General features: G+C 47.6%; 1 protein-coding gene across 19 annotated transcripts in view; it reads left to right on the forward strand.

Annotated features, from left to right (window-relative positions):
• Positions 1-1780: 1780 nt before the first annotated feature.
• Positions 1781-18317, forward strand: part of Camta1 (calmodulin binding transcription activator 1) — a 734954-nt gene continuing 718417 nt past the window's right edge. For 7 of the 19 annotated variants that reach the window (XR_010042900.1, XM_063235416.1, XM_063235417.1 and 4 more), the window contains exon 1: positions 1781-1940. Coding sequence is in view for 9 of the 19 variants with exons in the window: in XM_063235416.1 (XP_063091486.1) it covers positions 1896-1940 (45 nt within the window). In the remaining 10 variants the exon portion in view is untranslated. The remainder of the gene's footprint in view (positions 1941-18317) is intronic. The other 12 variants (XR_010042904.1, XR_010042903.1, XR_010042902.1 and 9 more) reach the window with 6 other exon arrangements.

Below are 18317 nucleotides of genomic sequence, written 5' to 3' on the forward strand. Positions count from 1 at the left end.
TTTTTATGGCTTTTAATACATACTGTAAAATTGCTTTTCAAAAGGGCTACACTAATTTACAATGCCACCAACATTTCTAAGAAGGTTTCAGCACACAAACTGTCAACACAGGTGCCATTAAGAACGCTAATCGATAAAATATTGGACCCTAGTTGTTAAAATTTTGCATGTTTTTTTGAGGCTCATAAACTTAAAGTTTGTTGAAGAACGAGTGTACAATACAAAACAGTCTTTTGGGGCATCTTTATTTCTGGAAAACCTAGGAAGTTCTTACTGGCAAAGACCAGAAAAATGAACACATGTTAGGACTGGCACAAAATCCACTGTGACAGTCAATCTTAATGCCAAAACACTTAACGACTTCTTCACTGGTTTTCTGCTTGTCGCTAATAGTAGCAAAAGGAAAAAAAAAATCCCAAACCATAAAGGAATGAAACCTTCTCACTGCACACCGTACAAGATTAGAAACCTTTGGAGCTCAGTTTTTCATTCAACTTTACTTAAAAAAAAAAAAAATATCAGCCTTCTACTTTATTTGTGGTATTAACTATCCATATGCAAAGTCTCTAAATTTCGGGGCGTGGGCCATTTCCTGGGGAGCCACACATCCCGCGCCCCACAGGGCTGGGGACCACCGTGCACGTGGGTGTGTATGTGTGCGTGCGCGCGCGTGACCGCCAGATGTGGCCGCCGCGGCACCTGCGTCCCCTGCCCGAGCTCGGCTTCTCCTTCCTCCCCGGCGCCGGCTCGCAGGGCGCACCCGCCCCTAGCGCTCGCACCGCGGGCGCCGGGACCTCGCCTCTGAGGAGCCACGCGTGGCCGCGGGCGGAAGGGAGGAGGAAACTTGTCTCGCCCGGTGCGTGCTCCGTCCCGGCGCGCTCAGCTTTAACGTCCCCGAGGTTCGTTCGCGGCCTCATCCTGGGATAGGCGTCTATGACTCATCGGCTCCGGTGGTCACATGGGCAACGTGACCAAAATAAAGTTTCAGTATTTTAAGCTGCCAGAAAAGGGGACAACCAGGCGCACCAGGGAAGGGCGCCGAAGGTGGCGGCGGCAGCGGCGCGGGCGGGGCGCCGGGAGCCGGGCACCGGGCGGGGTGGGGCCTGGCGGGAGGCGCGTGCCCCTCCCCCGCGGCCGGCAGCGACGCCCGTACTCCCGGCCGTCCGGCTCTGGGGCGCGGCGCCGCGGAGCACTTCCGCGCCGAGGCCTCAGGTCCGCTCCCCGCCGGCGCGGCGGGCTGTGGGATCTTGGAGATCCCGGCGCGTCCCCCATTGCCACCGGGACCCCACGCGCCGGCAGCGGCTTCCCCGGGAACGTCCTTCAGCCCCGGGAGCACGCGGGAAAAGCCCCAGCGCGCCAATGAGCGGGCGCCTTCCTCATGACGGTCACGCTCGGGGGCGGGGCTTCCTTTCGTCGCTCCCGAGTTCCGGGAACCCCCTTTGATTGGTCTGCACGGCTTGGGAAACACTGTAGTGACGCCCAATCAAAAGGCCACGTCTCGGCCTCGAGGAAATATTCCGTGTCGGCTCCATCCTGGTTGGGCAGTTCTTTCGGACTCCGACCATTGGCTACCTTTGTTTAGGTCTAGAAGGCGGGCTTTCCTGGTAGTGGGTGGGGAGGGGGCGTTGATTCCTGACCAATCCGTTCAGTCCGTCGGGTGGTGAGCAGCCAATGGGCCGGATGGATAGGACGCTCCTCCCGGAGAGTAGTGAGACCCCTGGTGCGGGGCGATTGGCGGCGGGAGCGATGACTGGCAGCCCCACAGCCCAACGGGCGCTGTGCGTGGGCCGCGGGGCGGGGCCAGGGCGGGTGCGCGGCGGCGGCGGGGTGGCTGGGCCGGCGGCGGCGGCGGTACGAGGCGCGCGCTCGGGGTCCCGGTCGCGAGGAGGAGGAGGATGTGGCGCGCGGAGGGGAAATGGCTGCCGAAAACAAGCCGGAAGGTAAGAGCCGGCGCGCCAGGGCCAGGGGGGCGGCGCGGCGGGCGGCGGGACGCGGCACCGCCGGACATCCCGGGCATCGCGGCGCCGGGCGGGAGCGCGGGGGCGCGGCGGGCGGGCGAGCGGGCGCCCCGGCCGGGGAGGGGGCCGGCGGCGTGGGGGGGCGGAGCGCGGCCGAGTCCTGAGGTGACTCGCGGGGCGGTGGAGCGCGGCGCCCCGCACCCCACCCCCGGGGGCGGGCTGGGCCGGGGGGCGGGGGGCGCGCGGGGCGGGGGCCGGGCCCAGCGGGAGGAGGAGGAGCCGCGGCGGGCCGGCGCCTCCCCCACCCGGACAGCAACCCCTCGGCCAGCGACCTAGGCGGCCCGCGCCCCCGGCCGGGCCCGGTGGGGGCCGCGGGGCGGAAAGTTTATCGGCCCCCGACCCCAGCCCGGCCCGGCCGCTAGCGCCGGCCCCCGTCGGGCGGTCACGGCGCCTCTCAGCCCTCGCCGGTCGCCCGCTGCCGGCGGCGGTAGGGCCGGGCGCGCTCCGCTCAGCCTGGCCGGCCCCGCGGCGCCTCCCCGGGCGGGCGGGCGGGCCGGGGTCCCCGAAGCGGGTCCCGCCGGGGGGACCCTTCCTGCCGGCGTGTCTCGGCCGCGGGCCTCGTGCGATCCTTCCCCCTTCGCTCCCGGGAGGGAGGGGACCTGCGCAGCATGCCCGCCCCTCGCCGCCGTGCACACCGTACTCTTGCCCTTGCACCCTCGCGGTCGGGAGGGTGGGGTCTCGGTTTCCGTGGCAAGTGAGCATCTCCACACTCCCTTGCCCTTTACCTTCCGTGACCCCGATCCTCGCTTGGCACGGGGGTCCGTCTGAGCCTCTCCCCTGGTGTGGTATCCTGTGGGCCCTCTGCACTCTTGTCTGTTGACCCTTTTTGCCAGGACAAGGGGACTCAGGCTCCCCATGTTCTTCTTTCCTCACCCAGTGGATCGTGGGGGCCTGTGCAGCTCTGAAGTCATTTCTAAATAGGAAGGCAGACACTTCTCCTAGATTATGTACACTCTCCGCACACTTTCCTGGGTTCGGGTGAGCTCATTTCCTGAATACCCTTTGAGTTGCCCTCTTTTCCTAATGGAGGAAACTGGACGTTCCTGGGCGCCTTTCCTTGGTTGCCTGTCTGTGCCGAGGTGCTTTCTCTCCTTGGAGTTCCCCATCGGAGGGTGGGCGCCCCAGTAAGATGTAGGGCAGGGCTTCCATTGTGCCTACTATTTGGGCAAAAAGGGGCCACGATCCTCGCTCCCATGTCCAGGGAAGAGGCGCTGTAATTTTGCTTCCTGTTGACTCTTGCATCTTACGGGGGGGGGGGGGGGGGGAGTAGCCTTCACCAGTTGACAGTACCCCACTGGGAAAAGGGTCATGTGCCCTTGGCTCTTGGCGTTCTGATTACTGTCTCCTGGGCAGTAAGGACCAGGCTCTGTGTGTCCCACACTCAAGAGGCTCTGAAACTCCCCTGGAAATAAACTTCCCAATTCTTTTTTTGAGCGAACTCATATCCTCCTTATGGCTTCTGTTTCCCAGTCGGCCATATTTAGTGAGCCTGTTACCTTGACTTTTTCTAATTTTCTCAAATTGTGTTCATGTTGGCTGGGTAAGGAGAAGCCATATGCCTTTCCATCCAGAATAGGGAGTGTAGACACCCATGTCGCCCACATGCCGTTCAGGAAGAGGTAGCTTGTGTGCTCCTTGTTGTACTGGAACCTTCCTTTGGCCCTGGTGTTGTCTCTGTGGGATCTAAACATTTCTTTGGATCTCGTACCTTTCAGGCAAAGGAGAAATTTGAATGCTTTCTATTTTTTGCTGTTCTGGTTCTTTTTTGGTGAGCTAGAGATCATCATGGCGCTCTATGCATCTGTTGACACGTTCCCACTTATAGGTGTGTTCTGTGCATAGATGAAGTAGTCCCTCACACATGTAGAGGAGGTAGAGGGCTTGGATGACAAAAGAGCTCTGCACTTCGGGTGTGTGGGGCTTACGCGGGGTGTAGATGCAACTGTTGTGGGGAACTTTTCGGGCTTAGAAGGAGGAGAACAAGAGTCACTGATAAATGGCCAGTCGGTTTGTCATTTATGCTGTACTGAATAAGCAGAATGACATCCTGAACGCTTACCATGTCCCCGAGTATGTGACGTGGAGAACGCTTGCCAGTGGGCACTCAGACTCAGGCATTCTGAATTTAGGGGCAGTATTCTTTGATTGACACTGCATAGCTTGAAAAGTTGTGGATTTCTTTACTGCAGTGTTGGGGAAAGACATTCTGTAGTGACTGCGGTTTGGGGCACACAGTAAGACGAGGGGGAAGTTCTCTAGGACAGAACTAGGAACGCGTGGCTGTAAATGCATCTCTGTTGTGTTTTGGCCCTTTCATTGCTGAGGGGGTTGTGGCCTTAGGAGAAGGTACCCTCAGAAAGGCCCTGGCCCTTCTGGCGAGGGGGGGTGGGAGGAACTTTCCTCGAGTTCTTTTCTCCAGGGCAGGGGAAGAGTGAGAGCCCTGTCTGCTCCTTCTCTAGTCAGGTGCTTTGCCTGCCCGGTTTCCAGGGCGGCTGTCCTCGCTGCTGTCACTCAGCAGTGAAGTCTTACTTTTTGACAGGCTGTGTGTGGAGACCCGCTTTCCTCAGCCAGCTGTGCTGACTCTGAGAAGTCAGCCTTTAAGCTCTTTTCTAGTTAGGAGGCTGTCTGCACCTCGTTCTCCTGAGCACTGGGAGGTGGATAGGGTTTACCTGCAGGTTTAGTGGGTTCTGACTGCTGACTTCATTGCCAGGAAGTAAAGCTTTTGCCCTCATTTTCTTTCTCTGGGGGAGGGTTCTAACATCTAAGTTCTCTTTGGTGTGCCTGTAATCAGCTTGGAGGATTTGTGTATTTTTAGGGGTAGTGTTCGTGAGCACTGTAAAGTCCCGGGGTCGAGGACCTGCCGTGGGTGCTGGCACAGACCCAGGACGGTCGCTCTGCCTGGCTTAAGGACTTCCCTGAGAAGCAGGGTGCTTGGTGTTTGGGGCTGCGGGAGGGAAAGTGGCAGAGTGAAGCTTAGCCAGAGGAACACACTGGAGTCAGTTGTCTGGAGTTGGTGCTCCTTGAGTTCAGCGCAGTCGAGCTGTTTGTCCGTGTCTCTGGGATCCAGAGACGGCTGGAGGTCCGCTCTCCTGCTCCCTCTGCAAGGTGCGCCTTGCCGGCAGCCAGGCCGGTGAGTTCTCCTAACTACTTTGCTTTTTCCCCTGTTCCCCTTTAGTTTTCTTTTAGAATATCCCTCTTCAGGCTCTTTCCTCCAGTTTTTTGGTACACATTGAGTGACCTCGGCTCCCTTGTCTTCTTGAAGACCTGATTTAGCCTGCTCCTGGGGATACGGTTGGTCCATCTCATCCTTCATTGGCTTCACAGTGTTGGCATGTGCACAGTAACCTCTGCTCAAGGTCAGGTTGGGTCAGGTTTTTCTATTCAGAAGAGTCGCTCTTTCTTTCTCTTGAAAACATTTAAACATTGTGCTCGCTTTTTCTGTTTCTTTGTTTTTTAGGACCTGGCCATTTTAGGCTTTGCCTTAAAATAGCCCATCCTTTAGGGTCAGGTTGTGTTAGTTTAGCTGTCTAGACCAGGTGTCAGCCTGTGTGTTTGGTGGGATTTGAATTCTGACCGATGGTGTGGCAGCTCATCTTGTGGCTTGCCATGTGTGTATGTATGTGTGTATATATATATATATATATATATATATATATTTTTTTTTTTTTTTTTTTAAACCAGTGTTTGATTACTTTGGACTAATTCTTGTTTCTTAAAAGTTCAGGGACCGGGCTGGGGATTTAGCTCAGCGGCATAAGTGCCTGCCTTGCAAGCAGGCAGTCGTGAGTTCGATCCCTGGTACCAATAAAAAGGAAAAAGACCAAAAAAAAAAAAAAAAAAAAAAAAAAAAGCCCCGAGAATTATAGGGAACTAAAAAAAATAAAAGTTCAGGGACCATGCCTTTGTTTGTGGTTGTACTTCTTTCTGACATCCTTACGGAAAAGGCAGTAGAGGGTGAATCTCGCATTCTTTTCCTCTCCTTTCCTTGTGCCAGTTACCTCTTTTGTGATACCTAGAATGTGCCATTTTGGGGAGGAGTAGGTTCTTAGTGTAAACGCCTGTGACTGCTGTCACGCATACAGGAACCTTTTCCCGGTATCTGTTGGCTCAGGGGGCTGTGAGTTCTGTGACTCTGTTTGGGATCATGTTGGATCTTTTTAGCCTTTTAGTATGAAGGACATTTTAATGGATCTTATCTTTCATAAAGTCTTGGAAATTTTTTTCTGAATTTTTATTTTTGGATTGTAGTCTAAGGAAAATATACTCTGGATACTGTGCTATCCTGTTGGACTGTCCTCCTTGCATGAGTAGCGGTGGTGAGGAGGGTAAAAGTTGTAATGGGAGAGGCTTTTAACAGATTTCCTCTGGACTACTATGTGTGTGTGTGTGAACTTAATGTGATTGGCTGACGTGACTTGTAGGTCATTTACATATATGATTGGTTGGAATGCTTATTAAACATTTGAACAGTGGCATTACGGTAGCACTGTACTAACTTACATATATACTAGACTTGTAGGTATTGCATAGAACATGAAATCAAATGTATTCTTTATAGGAGGAAGTGGTAGAAAAATGTTTTTTCTCTTCTCATTAACTTGCATTACTCAGTAAGAACTATATGAGCTACTTTTACATTTTTTTCTGCTAGAAAGTGTTACAGCTAAATTTAATGCCTAATCATGGTGACCACTCTTAGGCCAGATGTCTAATACAATTATCACTGTCTTGTTTTTTATGTGAATTTTACTTCTTTATGCTTTTTCATGTTATTTTCTTCTGGCAAATTGTCTCAAATTCTTTTTGGGTGTAGACTAGGTACAAATGATGATGATGAAGTCTGAGGTCTGCCTTTTCCTTTCCTCTGCTGTTACATGAGCCTCCCCAGTGTACACATGCTGAAGCCCATTTGAACTCCTGTGAAAGTCGTTGTGTGGAGTTGTTGCAGTGTGTGGTAGGCAGTGTCCTTTTCTGTGTGACTGTGTGACTGAGAGTTGTTGCAGTGTGTGGTAGGCAGTGTCCTTTTCTGTGTGACTGTGTGACTGAGAGTTGTTGCAGTGTGTGGTAGGCAGTGTCCTTTTCCGTGTGACTGTGTGACTGAGAGTTTTTGTGGAGACAGGTGATGTCTTTCTCTTGGGTGTCCGTCAGTTGCACAGATGATTTGCTACAGTGCTCTGTATCTTCAGAAGCGCTAACTCTGCCTTTTCTGTTCTGGATAACTTCAGTCCTACCTGATTGTTTTCTTGTCATTATTTTAAGAACTGTCTGTAGCTGTCCTGCATTTGTGGCACTTCTGTCTTTCTGTGAAAAGTGACTGCACACCGCCGTTGTCCGGTAGACCTGTGTCATCCTTGTTTCTCTAAGGGCAGGTAAATGGAGTGGGAGTTAAGTCTCAGCACAGCACGGGTGAGAGTGGTACTTGTGACTAGAGATCATCTGGAGGAACTCTGGGTCCTTAAGGCTTCTGGAAATTTGTTTTTACCGCATTTAGCCAGCTTCTTTCTGTCTCTTTGGCTTGACAACAGCCCATTTCTTTGGGTACAGCCAACAAGTATATAGTGTCAGTTGGAGACTTTACGAAGTGTATGACCCTCTGGGTGTTCTTTGCCTGGCCTGGGACTGTTTTCAGTCTTTAATGTTTGAATGTAAATTATTCTTGTTCTAATCTATTTCTTGGTCCATATAACTTGAATAAAGTACATATAGTCATTTTATGTTTTTCAGGTTATGTCATGTGATCTGTGTTCCTTTTCATTTATTTTTTGAATAGCCAATCAGGGTTAGGATATATGTTGATGAGATCTTATTATTTTATGCCACCCATGAATGTAGTCTCTATTAGTCCTGTGATGAAGCTGTGTTACCATTCTGTAGTTAGAAAGCACTTGTCTACGTACAGATGGTCTGTTATCCTGTGATATTTGTCATGTATTTGTAAAGAAGGCACATGTGTGCGTATGTGTGCGCGTACACACACACACGTGATGGACAGTAGTCTCCGCTTCTTAATGTGGTGGGAAGAAGAAAAGAATCCCCCCTCGATCTGTGTGCTCTGTGTTTCTAGCGCTGTACGTGTGTCTTTGTGTCTTGAAAGCCATTGCTTGGAGAAGGTTCACTGCCTGAAGAAGGCTTTCTTGTGTAAAGGCTGGTAAGGTTTCCTAGGTATGTGTTTAACCCTGGCCTTAGAAAAGAAGTATTGTGTATCGCACTGCAAGGACAGGCCGCGTGTGAGCCACAGGTCTTGTCCTTTCAGTTCTCATTTTTAGAGAAGTGTTCATTTACTTCAGCTGATAGGTGTAGCACACGATGGGAGGAGCAGAGGTCTTCTGAATGGCTCTTCCACATCCACCCCAGGAGTTTGCTTGTCTTGGCACAGTTGCATGTTCTCTTGTATATGAATCCTTTGCGCACTTGGACAAGTGCATTCACATTTCTTTGGTCAGATTTAGCCAGCTCTTTCCAGTCGCGAAGCCTTTCCGTGCCAGAGTCTGTTGGTAGAGGGTGACTTTCAGGTACATGTGCTGGCTTGGAATTGTGTTCATTCCTCTGTCACCGTAGTGTAGTTTTGTGCAAAGTGACATGCCTTGAAAAGAATACTTGAGACCGAGTTCTTCACAGTTTTAAACATGGTAATGCCTGGAGACTGAGTAAAGGGTATTGCTGTTACCACTTCACTTCCTCAGGCCACCTAAAATACCTTTCCCCACATCCTCTTCTCTCTCTCTCCAAAAAAAAAAAAAAAGTAGAAATGACCATAATAAGATCCCAAACAAAGCAACATATCCTGCAGACCAGCTCTGATTGCTCCTGCTTTACACTTTGGTCGTTAGCTTTGGACAGGTACACACCTGGTCCCTTTTGGATACGTACTCAATGGAGTTGTGCAAAAAGCCTTTTGGGACACAGTGTCTGTTCATTGACTAGACTGCAGTATCTCTTCCAGTTTTGCTTATCAGTTACCACAAGCTAACACCTGGAAACTGGCTTATTTTTTTCCTCTTTATTCCTACCTAGCCATTGGAATGAATACTGGCAGCAGTAAATTACTGTAGCCCTGCTTTTGTGTGCTCCATCTGGGAGAGCACAGGAGCTGGCTTCCAGGGGTGGCTGGACCGCCGGTCATGACTCTTGCTTTCTCCGTGTGGCTCACGTCTCATGGCAGAGGTGACTTCGGCTATCAGCAGAGTTTAGGGTCTGCAACACAGGAGAACCCGGATGTGTCAGTGGTTAGTGTTTTACATTGTACAAGACGTGTCAGTGTGCGATGCTGGCATGATGTACAGGTGTATCTGGAAGCATTTTCAGCTGAAGAAAAATAAGAAAAGAAAGCCTTTACGTGTTGAAAAGCAGGTATTATCTTTTTTCCCCCATCAGGGCTCATTTAGATTGCCAGGAGTTATTTCCAAAAGCATATTAATACAATTAGGAGTTTAACTTTTTAAAACTCAGACTTCCTTTTTAATTCTTTTCAGAAACATCACTTCTGTGTGTGTGTGTGTGTGTGTGTGTGTGTGTGTGTGTGTCCCACTGGTTTTCTAGGTGCTCAGATATCAAACCTTTTGGGAGTGATAATAAATTGGTACAGAATATGAAACAAAAAGCAAAAGGATTCTGCAATGAGAGAGTTACCCATTAAGGATTAAAAATAACCTTTAAGTGATAATCAGAAATTCAGAAACTGGAAAGAAACATACAATGTCAGGATGTGGTTATTTGTTTAAAGTTGACACAAACACATACTCTCCCAAACGGGGCCATTAAGAAAACAAGTCAGTTGATAGAGTTGATTTTCTCTTTTAAAAAAGTAACTGAAATAAAATAGCCCTTCATTGTGAGGAAAATATAAACTTCGATAGAAGTTCAGCAGGATGGAAACATTGGAAAAGTAAATTCCAGATAAGGATTTTTTATTGCAAATCCACAAGGGGGTAGTGATGTTCTATCAAAGATGTTTGTGGTGGAAATGTGAGATGATCTCTTTTAACATTTTAGATTTACAGATAAAATTGGCATGTTTGCATTTTAACTTAATAAGATCTTTTTAAAATGTTTATTGGCTCAGTTGTTTATTACTTAAATTAAAAAAGATCCTTTTTGAGTGAATGGCTATTTTAAGCTGTTTGAATGGTAAGAGAGGATGTCCTTGTAGTTTAGTGCTTTGGAGAGATTGTAAAGGATCTGAGGGTCGCTGTTATTTTCTGGCATCATAATGATCTTAAATTTCCTGGGAAATATTAGGAATCTAGGAATCAGTGACTTAAGTGTTCTGAATGAAAGGAATTTAGCAAATCGTGTCTAAACTTTACAAAAGTTGGTATTACTAGTTGTATGTTCAGCTCTGCCACGAGATGAAGTATGTGAATAATGCCCACCACTGGCTGCTTTTATTAGTTTTAAATAAATCAAACTTTCGTAATCTCTTATTAGCTTATATCACATCATTAGGTTAAAACTTTTCCTTCCTCACATAGCAGTACCGGCAGCTTTCACCTGCTGTCTTGGGAATTACTGAATACCAGGAGCCGTGTGGCAGGGCCCACAGCCTGCTCCTTGTCTGCCTCATGTACTCTTTGAATGAAGGCAACCTGGTAGGAGAAAGAGTTAAGGTCAGAATGGGGATCATGTCCTGCTTGTGTAGAGATACAGCTAACCATGTCTTTACAAGATACTACTTGCAGTCTTAATAATGTGAAGCACGGTGTAGAAATCAGGCTTATTCGTGTCATCAGTATTATGTATTTTTCACTTTGTGTCTAGGGAAAGGGTTGATACAGCTCTTCTGTGGCCCTCCCTTGTTCTGAGCAAGGAAGGCCTGATTCGTTTTCTTTATGGAATGAATGACTTTGGTGCTTTAACATACCTGAAGATCCACAGTTTTCACATTCTCCTCTGAGCTGAAGTGTGACGTCAGCATTTCCATTCATGAATTTGATACTTCCAGGTCCCTTTTCGTGTTTTGTATTCTTGAGCTAACTCTGGCACATGCACAAATCAGTTTACCATCAGTCAGCCCATAAATCAACCATAAAAGGTAAAACAAAAGACAAGACGCCGGAGTTATTTTGCTGGCGTTGTAGTTGCTCATGCTGATTTGCATCAGTGCAGTTCGGATAAGGTTCCTGGCCAAACAGATTGGAATCTAAAACAGTCAGCTTAATTATCTCATGATTTTGTGGATTGAACTGTGTTGTGAACATATTGACATAAAATTTTTGTTCTTGCTGGAACTTCAGAGTGCTGTGGGGTAGCTCCTTTGTTATAAAGTAGCTTTTTTTTTTTTTTCCCCCCTCACTGAATTGGAGGAATCTATTTTAGAGAGGTTAGGCCTGGAGATTGAATTATGTTCTGCTCAAATTACTTTCAGAATAAATTTGGATTTTTTTGAGTGTTGTTATTCTTGAAATATTTTAAGTAACTCTTGACACATGTCTTTAATAATGATGATGATGGGGTTGGCCCAGTGTTCTGTGCATTGCAGTCAGTTCTCATCTCCCTGGATTGTACAGTCCTGTGGCTGTGGACTTAGCCTCTTCTCCAGGGAGGTCACTGCTTGTAATTTAGTACTGCATGAGAACAGTTCTTGAAGAAATCTTATTTGGAGTTTCCTTCTGCAGAGCCGAGTTGGAGGCCAGGCTCTGGCCCATGGCATCTTTCAAGCCTCCCGTGGTTGATGAATGGTGAGCTGTAAAAAAGTTCATTTTCTCTGCTTTCTTGGGGGTTTGCTGAGTTTAGGATACTTAATTTCCAAGAACGTTTAGAAATAAAATGTGTTACATTTGGGGAGAACCCTTTCAGCTCAGCTTATTATTCAGGGGTAGATACCTTGCCTGGCTCTTTTTAAAACATTGTTACTGGGGATTGAACTCATGGCCTTGTCAGTGCATCTTACTCTAGTGATGATTCCCAGCTGTGTGTTGCCCTTCCCAGCCGCAAACAGGGCTGGAGTGTCCTGTGCCGGACTGCCCTGACTCGTCTGCTGGGTAACAGATGAGCGGTCTGAGCTGCCTCTTCTTTCCATGGACGCACTGAGAAAAAGAAAATAGTGGCAAGTAGCACACGGGTATGCATTTGAAGGCTTACGTGACGTTTGTTATTTTCCCTAAAAACTAAATAGTTCAGGAATTAGGTAAATACGATTTATAGGAAGGAATCTGAGACTGAAGAAAGGAATGTTTCATGGTAGACGGTCTCTAGGGACATTGTAATTTTCAAAACTGGATACCTCTGTAGAGTTAGGAGACATCGTTGGCTGTGATGAGCAGCCTCACAGTGTCCAAAGAGTGCTGTGCTGTCAGCAGCGTCCTCCCTGAACCACACTGACAGTTTCACCCAGTGCTGTTGAACCCTTTGGGGCTTTCAGTGACACAGACGGCTCCTTGTGGCATGCATGTCAGAGTTTGCCCCTGCAGGCTTAGTCCTTTAGACATGAAGGCTCTAGGCTTCCCAGAGGCATTCTGATCAAGCCTGTTTTGGTTCTGACCACTGCTTTTTTCTTTTGGTAGCTTGGAATGCTGGCCATTGTGACCAGGCCCCAGCGGGTGGTGTTTCTGTGAACCTCGAGGGAGCCTCTCCCCTCGACTGTTGACTGCTGTGCCACATCCTTACAGATTGGTCATCTCCATCACACTGGGTTCTAATCCAGCTTCTCCTCTTGCCTTTTGGAGGCCTCAGCTCTCGTGGAGTGATCTAGATAGCAATGATTTTGAGGAATTCTTGTGTAGGGTAAAGGGTTGTCCTAGGAATGACCTAAAGTTTTTGCCCTCTGCCTTAGGGTAAGAAAGTGAAGTTGGCTGTGTGAATATTCACTTGCTTTGCTAATTTGATTTTTATTTTTCCTTTTGAGATACTTGTTCCAGGTGAAGAATAAATGTGTATGTTTAAGTGCTCTAGGAGGAATGTGAAAGTATGGGCCCCGAAATGGGGCCTTTTTGGACTAAACTTTTACATTTGTCTGTTTACCAGATTTTGAGTGTTTTCTTTGAAAGCTGTAGTTTTTTTTCAAAAAAGATGTGTAATGAAAATGTTCTTTCTGTTTTATTTCCTATGGTACACTTAAGATCTTTTTCAGATATGAATGAGGGTTCATGGTTTTAGAAAACAAGGTGTGATTACATCTGAAAAAGTGTCAGCTAACCTTAGATGTTTTATGTTCAGGGTAGTTGTATTTTTTGGAGTTGATTAATATAATTGTTATTAAAATGGATCGATTGCCAGTAATTCAGTAAATACTTTTCCTGTTAAACTCATGCGGATAAGGGAGTTGCTGTGAGTCCACTGTAATTGATCATATAGGATTGTCACTTGGACTTACTCCCTGGGCTACGGAGGCCATTTGAGGAGGCCTTGAACATAATTCATTTCTTGAAAGTTTCTTCCAATATCTAAAGATACTGAGGGACACTTGCATTCCTGGTGCTCTTGTAAACATTCTCTGCCTTGTGCTTTCCATCTCTGCCGTTATGAAATGTGCTGGCTGAATCATTTGCTTGACAAACCCTTGATGGTGGTTCCATCCTCATTTAGCTTTATTGATGGAAGACCGTTGTGCTAAGAAGAAAGCCCTAACAAATAGGAAGGTAGTGAGTGGGTGCTTGGAGCTTTTAAAGTACTTGCTGTTCTTTCGAGGGGTCGTCTAGAAATTGATTACAGATAACTTGATCAAGTTTAAAGCCCAGAAATGTATTTTAGGTGTTCTGGGGGGAAGGCACATCAGTCTTTATTTATGGATTCTGACTATTCTGGGTCTTGACCCATCCCTGCCTGTTTCGGGTGCTTGTGATGCCAATATGGTGGCGGTGGCGACCTCCCTAACTGGGCAGGGTACCCTTGAGAGTGTGTATTTGTCCTTTCCAGGTATTTTTAGTCTCCTTTGCCTCTGTGGCCACATCTTGAGGAGCTGAGGATGGATTTAGCAGCTCTGGGGCAGCTCCAAGTTGTGGCGGATGCTCTGCTGCCCTCTTCCTCCCGCCACCGTGCCTCCCGGATGAGGCTCCTTGCCCTTGTTTGCTGAGGGAGCAGAGACAGAACTGCTTGTTTAGTAAAAATACACAGTCATGATTCTCAGAATGCTTGTAATGAGGCCCTGGGTTCAATTCCCAGCACTGCAGACAGACAGAAACAGTGGCCAGTGGTGACAGGATGGTACGGCAGTATGAAAATACTTACTGCCATTGAATTGCATGCTCAGAAGCGACTGGAATGGTACGTGTTATGTTTAAGTGTATTGTATCTCTATTAAAACAAACCAGATGAATTTGAAGTCTAACAAGAAAAGTAGTTATAAGGTTCCAAGAACAAACATGCAGTGTTATTTTCATTGCTCCAGAGTTCAAAGTTGTGCTTTAGTCAGAAATCACGCATACACAAAAGAAGTACACACTGAGGGTCATTTTTACAGAAAGCGATTTTTAGGTGAGATTTTAATATTTTCAGTATTTGTATTTGTAAAGACAATTGGCTGACTCCTTGAGAAGTTTGAGGGTAACAGTGTACACTCAGAAAGGTAGGTCGTTTGGAGCTGGTGCCAGGGGAGATAAGCCGTCCTGCTTTAAGTGAGCAGTTTGGATTGTGAAAGCTCAGCCGCTCGTGCTAGGCCGGGTGGGCTTCCGAGTAAGCCAAGCGGAAGCTGTCTTGGCCTGCAGGGCAGGCGTGCCTTGCAGTGGGACGGTCTGGGAACTAGCCCTAGAGCCACAGGACTGGATGTCCTCTCGCAGCTGCCTTTGGCTGAGCTGGGCTCTCCTGTCAGATGCCAAGGCTCCTGTCTCTGCTCTTCCCTCTGACTGCTCCCTTGTTTCTCCTTGTGGAGGGCCTTTCTGCTGGGGCTTCCTTGCTTGAGTTGCCTGCAGGCATAGTCTGCTGTCTTCCTTGTGGCTTCTACATGTTCTGATTGTGGTTCTGGGTCCAGCACTCACCGTCCTCTGACTCCACGGTCATGGCTCCCCAGGAAAGTACTCAGGACAGAGATTCAAACTGAGGCCTCTCCGCTGCATCGTTCCCCAGGCCTGTGTTGCCCTTGTGGTTTGGCAGTCGCCTGGTCATTTGGAGGAGTTGGACCGAGAGGAGACTGTGTGAGGAGCCTGTAGCAGGGGTTCTTGGTGCCCCTGCTCTGTCTCCAAGCAGTGTGAAAGAAAGACTGTTGACTCCTGAATGGATCTCTCATGTTCAGTTGCTATAGAGATTAAACTTTTTGCAGAGAAAATGTTCACTGCAGCTACATATAGGAGGCCAGCCATCCTTAGTCTCCGGGCTGTGTGGAATAAATCAGCTGTGGGGGTTGTAACTGTCCCAGAGCTGGTGCTTTGAATGGTAGCCTTAAAGAAGGACACCCAGAATGCAGTAGTGATCTCTGCAGCCCTTGCCTTGGGGCCATCTCAGGTGGAAGCCGGTGGTTGGAGGGAAGGTCAGGAGAGCTGAGTTACCCAGGTTCAGTTACCCGGTGTCTTCCCTTTCCCCCAACTGGGACCAGTCGGCTTAAAGGCTGGAAGTTGCACCCTTAGTGAGCAAGGGCCACATCGCTCCCAGAGTGCGCGGTTGGGGAGAACACAGCAGACAGCCTCTGCTTCAGCGTCTGGCCCGCTGTGTGTACCGCTTTTGCTTTTGCTTGGTATGTTCTCCCTGCTCCCAGTCTTTCGTTTTCCGTGCTTCCCGTGGTGGAGGGAGGAGGCAGCATTACAGAAGAAGACAGGTGGAAGACTGACAGAACGGTAGTGTGCAGGGAGGTCTAGTAGTTTGCATGCATAGTGCAGAGAGGCTGCACAATACTGAACTGTCTGAAGTACAGCTTTTACGCTTTGTACGAATGACCTTGAGTGTACAGTATTCAAAAACGCAATGCTTAGTGATAGTTTTGCTTAACTGAAGAGTAAATATGTAGTATTTTAAAGGAAACCAGCAAAGTAGTTTTAGTAGGTACGGGGATTTGATCCTTTTTTTTTGGTTGTGGTTTGCTTTGTTTTGTTTGACATGTGGTCTCCTCTCTTGCCTAGGACTGGCCTTGAACTTGAGATTTTTCTGCCTTATCCTTCCCAGTAGCTGGGATTATAGTTGAGTGCTGCAGTGTCCAGCTGGTGGTGGTGTTTTTTTTTTATTTTACTGATTTTATTATCACTCATATACCACAAATTTCACCTTTATAAATATAGTGATATTTAGGCTGTTTACATGGTCTTGTAACTATCACCAGTACTTCCACAGCATTTTCATCACTCCAAGAAGGAAATCTGTAGCCACTGACGACCACTCCCCATTCTGTCTCCCTGGGCTGGTGGGGGTGAACCTGTGTCATGTGTGCCGCAGCGGGCTGTTAGTTAGCATTGTAAGCTCTAAAAGGTTTGCCATCACTGCCCTAGGGGCTGCAGTGCTGATCTGCTTTCTGTCTTGGTGGAGTTGTCTGCCGTGTTTGTTCCTCCGTGACAGGCCTATTCCTTTGGCGGTTCATCCAGCCAGTGGCTTGTGTGGTTACTCCGTTCCTTTTGTGTCTGAAGAACGCTGTGTTGAAAGGGTAGGTACTGCCTTTGTTTAACCCTTTACCCATTGATGGACATTTGTGTTATCCCTCTTTCTTGGCCATTTTGAAACACTGCTGCAGTCAGCGTTAATGAGCAGGTTTTTGTGTAGGCGTGTTTTTAATTCCCTTGGTGAATGTCTCAGTGTGGATTGCTGTGTTGTAGGTTTAGTATATGTTTGATGCTCAAGGAATGGTCGCGTTGTTTCCCGTGGTGGCTTTGTCATACTGCATTCCCACCAGCAGTGGATGGGGGCTCCTGTTTCTCTACACCCTGGCCGGCACTTGTTCCCATTCTTGTGGATGGGAAGTGGTCGTGATTGCTCTTCTCTAATGACTGATGACGTTGAGAGCATCTTCTCATATGCCCATTGGCTGTTTGTGTGTCTGCTTTGAGAAACGGTCAGTTTCATTAGCATTTTTGAATTATTGTTGCTGTTGAGTTGTAAGAATTCTTTATATACTTTAGATGAGTCCCTTAGCAGATGTATGATTTTTTTTTATTCTATTTGTCTTGTCTGTTGAGGTACAGAAGTTTAAAATTTAAGTCGTATTTATGTGTTTTTTCTTTTTGTTGTTTATGTATTTGGTTAAATATCATAGTTAAGATACTTGGCTTAACTCAAAGTTGTGAAGCTTTGGGTCCGTCTTTTAAGTTTTATAGTTTTGGCTTTGTTTTCGGTGGTCCTGGGATTGACCCCAGGGTCTTACATGTGCTAGGCAGGTGCTCCTACCACTAAGCTACATCCTCAGAACTTTCATTTTCTAACTTTATCTTGTTACCAGATCTTTCTGAGTTGCTCTGGCTGGCCTTGAACTTTCAGCCCTCCTGCCTCAGCCTCCCGAGTAGCTGGGATTATAGTTGTGTGCTACACCTTGCGTTTTTACGTCTTTCATACATCTAGAGCTTTGATTCATTTTGAGTTAATTTTTGTAAGTGGTATGAGGTAGGCTTCTAACTATTCTTTCATATATGGATGTCCAGTACCAGTTGTGGAAAAGGCCATTCTTTCCTTGTTGAATGGTACATGCATTGAAAATCAGTGCTCAACTAGGCATGGTGATGCATGCCTCCTATAATCCCGGCACTTGGGAAGTTGAGGCAGGAGGATCATTGCGGGTTCGAGGCCAGCCTGAACTGCATAGTGAGACCTTGTTTCAGGGGGGGAAAAAAAAGGAAAAAGAAAAAAAATGGACCGTGAGGCTGATGGTTTATTTGGGGAGTCTCAGTCTCTCTAGGTGTGCCTGTCCTCCTACCAGTACTGTATTCTCCTGCTTACTGGTTTCGGTTTTTTTGTTTTTGCTTTGGGTGGTACTGGGGATTGAACCCAGTGCCTTCACACAGAGCAAGATCCCAGCCCTTTTTCTTACTATTTTGAAGCAGGATCTCACCATTGCCCAGACTGGGCTTAAACTTTTGATCCTCCTGCCTCAGCCTCCGAGAGTGTTGGGAATACAGGTGTGTGCCTGACTGTAATAAGCTTCGAAATCTGAACTATCAGACCTCCAAACTCTTCTTCTTTTTAAAGATTGTTTTGACTCATCTGGCTCCCTTATATTTTTCATTTGAATCAACAGCTCAGTTTGTCAATTTCTACAATAAAAGGCACCTGGGATTATGTTTAATCTCTATTTGGGAGATAAAATTCTTTTTATGGATCTGCTATATGTTTAGAAACTCCTGGCTAACTCAGGTAACCTAACATCTTGCTTTAAAAGCATACTGTTGGTTTAATTTATTAATACAGTAGGCGGCCTTGGTGAAACACTGTAATTCACTGTTAGGTTGAAATTGG

The sequence above is a fragment of the Cavia porcellus genome, unplaced genomic scaffold (genome assembly GCF_034190915.1).
Source record: "Cavia porcellus strain 051 isolate PalLab524CR breed Dunkin Hartley unplaced genomic scaffold, mCavPor4.1 scaffold_25, whole genome shotgun sequence".
NCBI classification, from domain to species: domain Eukaryota; kingdom Metazoa; phylum Chordata; class Mammalia; order Rodentia; family Caviidae; genus Cavia; species Cavia porcellus.